The 5,369-nt window shown below is 45.7% G+C and overlaps 1 protein-coding gene across 1 annotated transcript in view; it reads right to left on the bottom strand.

The window, feature by feature from the left end:
- RHBDL3 (rhomboid like 3) overlaps positions 1-4,997 on the bottom strand; it is a 31,035-nt gene extending 26,038 nt beyond the window's left edge. Inside the window, exon 1 of the mRNA XM_031556347.1 lies at positions 4,097-4,997. Within this exon, the coding sequence (XP_031412207.1) occupies positions 4,097-4,099 (3 nt within the window). The 5' untranslated portion in view covers positions 4,100-4,997. The remainder of the gene's footprint in view (positions 1-4,096) is intronic.
- Between the last annotated feature and the right edge of the window lie 372 nt (positions 4,998-5,369).

The following is a 5,369-nucleotide window of genomic DNA, read 5'->3' on the forward strand; positions in this document are numbered from 1 at the left end:
TTTTTTTTTTTAAACATGCAAGGATATGTAGCATTTCATGCTTTGATGAAAATTAAAGGAATGACAAGGCAGAAGGTGAAAAACTGCCTCATACTATCCAGGGGAGGGCAGGAGAAAGGTCTGCTTTAACAATTTCATCACTATCTGGTGGCAATGACTTTCCCAGCAACTTAATGATCCTACTGTCTCTTCTGTCTCTTCTAGTGCACATGAGAGGAGGAACCCTAATCCAGAAGAGATGAAGGCCAGCGTTTACCTTTTCACCTCAAAATTCATCTTTTCACCATTAAGTCACCAAATCTGAGACTCATGAACACGTGTGGCAAGACATTAGTGCTGGCTTCAGTGATGCACACTCTCTTCCTTTGTTAATAATGAATTCAACCACCACTGCTCAGTCAGTATGAAGTGATTACAGGCTGTCCAGCTGTACCTTCAACACATGCTAGTTTGCTTTGACCTGAGGTGAACTGGAGGACTGGAAACATCACCCAGCTCTCAAAAGCCAGATTATATTTAAGCACAAAAGAAAGAACCTCACTAACTCACCAGACAGGGCCCGTAGACGTCACCCACTCCATAGGAAAGCTGCTGCAAGAGAGCAAAATACTTTCCAGCTCAGCATCTGCAGTGTTTGCAGAACACACAGCCCATCGCCTGGATTTGTGTAACTGTTTCTCTGTGTGTAGCACATGGCAAAGTGGAAATGGAGGGAGCTGGTCTAAGATGCCCTTTTCTTTGGAGATTCAGGAGTGCACCACTGTAAAGTTATTAAGCAAACAGGAAAGAAAGTTTTGGGAAGGTTTGATTCTTGGTATTGCAGACTTCCAGAGTGAGCCAACAAGTCTCTCAGAGTGCCTGGACTTCCCTGTCTACAAGGCAAAAGCGATGTAGCTGCGCCTTCATGACCCTGCACAGTGAGTGCTGGGTAGTAGTTACAGAGCATGACAGGGTGATAACTACAACAACAAAGTGCAATTAGCAAGCCACAAGGCCAAGCAGTACAGGGAGAACATGAACACAGATGGCCTTCTGCCAAGGTTTCACATAGAGAAACCAATCAGCCTTTCCAAAACCAAAGCCAGTGACGACTGGAACAAAGGCCCATCAGCCAGACACCACAAAGAACTCCTGCCCTTACCTCCCTGACTCCGTAGAATTTTAGATCCTGCTCCAAGCAACTACTGATATACAACAGACTAAGCAAAACCGGCATTCAGAGACCCCAGGAAATTCTCTCCTTGCTGGGAAAGCCTATAATGCACAGGCAAGTACCCAAAATCCATGTTTCCACCACCAGGAACATTTTTAAATGCAGCTTTCTTCCTTCTCCTTCCTATGTCTGTGGGATTCTGAATGCAAGTCCTCCAGAGACAGAGAGAGGAAGAAAGCCAAGATGCACTCACAGGGCCTGCTGAATCAGCTTTCAGTCCTCTGCTGCCTCAATGACCCACCACTCTGAGCAACCCCGTTGCCGTGCTCCAGATCAGCCTCCTGGCAGAACACTCACAGGAATCAGCCTCCAGCCTGAGCTGGGAAATTACAAAGCCTTCAAGCCATCCAGAACTAAATTATTCAAAATATGCCACTGTGCTGGCTTTGAAACCAAAGCCACACTCTAAAAAGAAGCCAGGGTAAACAGAAGCTCCATTATCAGCAACACTGACGAGGAAGACGACGTAGCACTGAAAGTGAGGGAGATAATTACACAATTAATGAGATGGCATGGATGGCAGGAGATGCCCTCCATTCTGCCACAAGATTTCATGCAGAAAGATGTGTTTATAGACTCTGCCTTCTCCAGTTCTGCTTCTTCCTCTTCTATTATTTATGTAACTGCATTAAGACTAATGGAAAGAAGCCGAGGCACTCTAAAACAAAATTTATTTATTTATTTATTTTTAGATGGAAATATGATTTTTAATCTTGACCCTGGGCTGGTCATATTGCACATTTTGCTGGATAGACATCCTCAACCAATACAACAGGCCAGGCAAGCAGGGCAGCTCACAGCTCAGTCTTGAAAGTCATAAATCTTACATCACCAGTCCAGCCCTGCTGACTAACTGGACAACCACAGGCCAAATCTCCACATAGCTTTGCCTGTTTGCATGCTTTGCTGGTCTAGGCTCATAACATTTCCAACAGCAACAAACAGCCCAAATACAGATTTTAGAAGAAATAAGCAAAGATACAGGTTAACAACCATAATTGGAGAGCGTAATTGAGAGAATGGAAGTCGCATTCCTCAGCAATAGAAAATTTAAAGTGACTCAACCCCCCCAACCCCAGAACTGCAACAACTGAAAACAAAGGAGAAAACAAGGCAGGATGGAGAGACAGGAAGACCAGACTGAAAATGACATTTAGGACACGGCAATACTTCTCTTATTCATGCATCATTCTTGCAACGCTGGGAAGTGGGAAGAGTCTTCTCACCTGCAAGAGAAAATCTTCCTCAAACAGTCCCACTGGGGATTAATTAGCCCACCAAGAGAGATGAACTTCTAGCAGAGCATCCTCATGGAGCTTGCTGCAGACTGCTGCAGATTGGACGGTCACAGAAAAGGGAGAGCACAGACACAAAAGGAGGACTGGGGAAGGGGCAGAAGGAGAGGGCAGCCCAGGCGGGCTGAGAGGAAGCCCAGATGAATGGAGAAAGGCAGGCAGCGATGTGAATGAGCAAAAAGGTAATGAATGGTAAGGAAGGCACAGAAGCTTTACACAGGGCAGAGAGCAAAGACAGGCCTGAATGGAAAGAGTGAAAGATGCTGCTTGAATGGAAGGGGGAAGAGGGAGGAGAAATGAGGCAGAGAGAGAGCAGAGCGGCACACAGTTAAACACTGCAAACAGAATAGCTTCCCACACAGACTTGACAAGGCCTTAAAGAGAGGGAGACAAGTAACACAGCATGAACTTTAATCCAGGAGCAGAAAAGCTGCCTGGAGCAGACAGTGTTACCATCGTCTGCCCCTGTATAATCCCTCCACCATCAGACACCTTCTTTGCTCCCAGTCAGCAGATTCTCATGAACCCAGCACAACTCAAACAGCAGCCACCAAAGGCCAAACAGCCCCCGTCAAAAGGAGTTGTAGCAAAACTGAGCCACTGACATGGAAATAGCTGGTGGGATAAAGCAGCAAGATAATTACAAGGATCAACCCAACAGATGCAAGTGTACCGCTATCCAACTACACACAGTTCGCATGTGCAACACAGAAACACTGCTTATCATCTGTGTTGTCTGCAGAGCTTCCCACCAATTTCTAACGCCAGGACAATTTTTTCAAAACAAAACTTCTCCAGGTAAAACTTTGAGATTTCAGTCATGCCAAGACTTTCTCGTGCATCTGCCTTAGCTTTCAACACTGATCATTTTAGAGGAAATTCCCTCAAATTCCATAAGGCCAATATAGTGGGCAATAGCATTTTTAAAATTTTTCATTAGAAAACTGTCATTTGTAATGTGAACCCAGGGCAGCGGCCTAATTCACCCAAGGATGCAGGAGATTTAAAATATGACTGTAGTTGAAATGAGTTGCCTGTGCTCCAGCCACCTCCATGTAGCACTCCTACATTGTCACCTAGTAAGAGACTAGTAAAAATTGGAAATTGCCAAATACTCTTGGGGGGATTTTTAAGTAGGGTTTAAAGCAGACAAAAGGTCAAAGCACTCCCAGGAAGTACTCTGAGGTTGATGATATCTACAAATGAGATATCCAAGTGAGTCTCTGTTGGAAACAGCAGGGACGTGAGGCTGATGTGTGTTTGCACAGGAATACACAAGCATACAGCAGTGCTAGAGGGACAGCAAGAGTCTGTAGAAAGGATGCTCTGGCAAGCTGGCAAGCCTGAACATTGCAGCTTCACAGGACAGTTGAGCCCATGAAGAAACGTAATTGCGAACAGTATTGTGTCTTGGTTTTCTATCTACTAGCTTGGGTACTAGCACATCACATTACATACAGCACTAGGCAGGAGGGTGAGAGAATATGAATAATTCTCAATTTAATGAAAGGAATGTGAGCTGCGCAGCTGCTGTGGTTCAAGCAAGCTCTAACAGCACCAGCCATTGCTTTGGGTCAAAAGATCATACCATTTCAGCCTGCTTCCTGATTTGCACTCCATCCCAGCTGCCTTCCTCTCCCTTTAGTGCCTGCCTGCAGGAACGGCTAGCTCTCTGGAAGAAATCCAAACACAGGCAGGAGAGGTTACAAGTACTGTGGGGAATGACAACACAAGGCAGTTCACTATTTAGTCTAGAAGCATTCAAACAGGGTCAGCATCTACTAAAAACAATGCTTACATACATAAATACTATGCAGAAGACGGATTTCTTAGTTGGGACATCCAGGAGCTCAGGCTGGAGGTTGCTGGAATCTACATCTCTGGGAAGCTGCAGCTGTTACCTCTGAATCAGACAGACTTTGCTGCCAGCAGCTAGTGACTGACAAGTCATCCCCTTCCAGAAAGGGCTGCTGCAGCATCCATGAAGGAATGGAACCAATCTGCCCCCTCCTCCCCAACCCACATCCAGATGGAATTCTAGCTCTTTCCTGCTCCCCGAATCTAAGTGTCCCATATCAGACAGACAAGACAAAACTATTACCACAGGCTAGTCAACTCTTTTACACAAATTAACTCAGGACAGTTGAAATGACTCGCTGACAATGTTGGCCTTTGTGTAAGTCAACAGTAAATACAAACTGAGATGTTTTGTAAGGGTGGAGGGCAAAAGAGGGCTGAGAGGACAGTGATGATAGGGGAGCAAGTCCTGTCTAAAAGCAGTGATGCTGTTGGAAGTGTGGAGCTGATGGGCAAGGAAGGAGGCAGATAAAATGCAAATAAAAATCATTGACTGGAAGTCTGAAAAATACTCAGGGAAGCATAGCCATACAACAGATCCACAGAGCTGTCTCTCCACCTTGCAACCTTCATTCTACACAAAGAGAAACTTTCATAGCATTTATCCAGCTAAGGATCTCACTCCACAGAGTTCAGGCATCCCAGAAGAGCTTCTGCAGAGCTAACTCTGGACATAACACCAACACCTCACCCAGAGCATCCACACACCCAGTCCTGCAATGACTGCTCTGGGTTATCTCAGCACTTTTCAGCCCCACAAATCTCATACAAGAGCTCTATTGTTGTTGTAGCCTTCCAGGGCCTGTGTAGCAGCCACGGAAGAAACCTAAACAAAAAGTCATCAGCCCCTGAAATCCTGTCATACAAACAAGACTCTTCCCACCCACTGCCACAAGGACTGAAAGGAGAGGGACTGAACCCCCCCTGCCCACCCCTGCCTGGTGGTCTTTTTGTTCCGTGACCTTCCCCTGCACAAACACAACCCCACAACAATCAGACTGGCA

Source organism: Meleagris gallopavo, chromosome 20, assembly GCF_000146605.3.
Source record: "Meleagris gallopavo isolate NT-WF06-2002-E0010 breed Aviagen turkey brand Nicholas breeding stock chromosome 20, Turkey_5.1, whole genome shotgun sequence".
Lineage (NCBI taxonomy): Eukaryota > Metazoa > Chordata > Aves > Galliformes > Phasianidae > Meleagris > Meleagris gallopavo.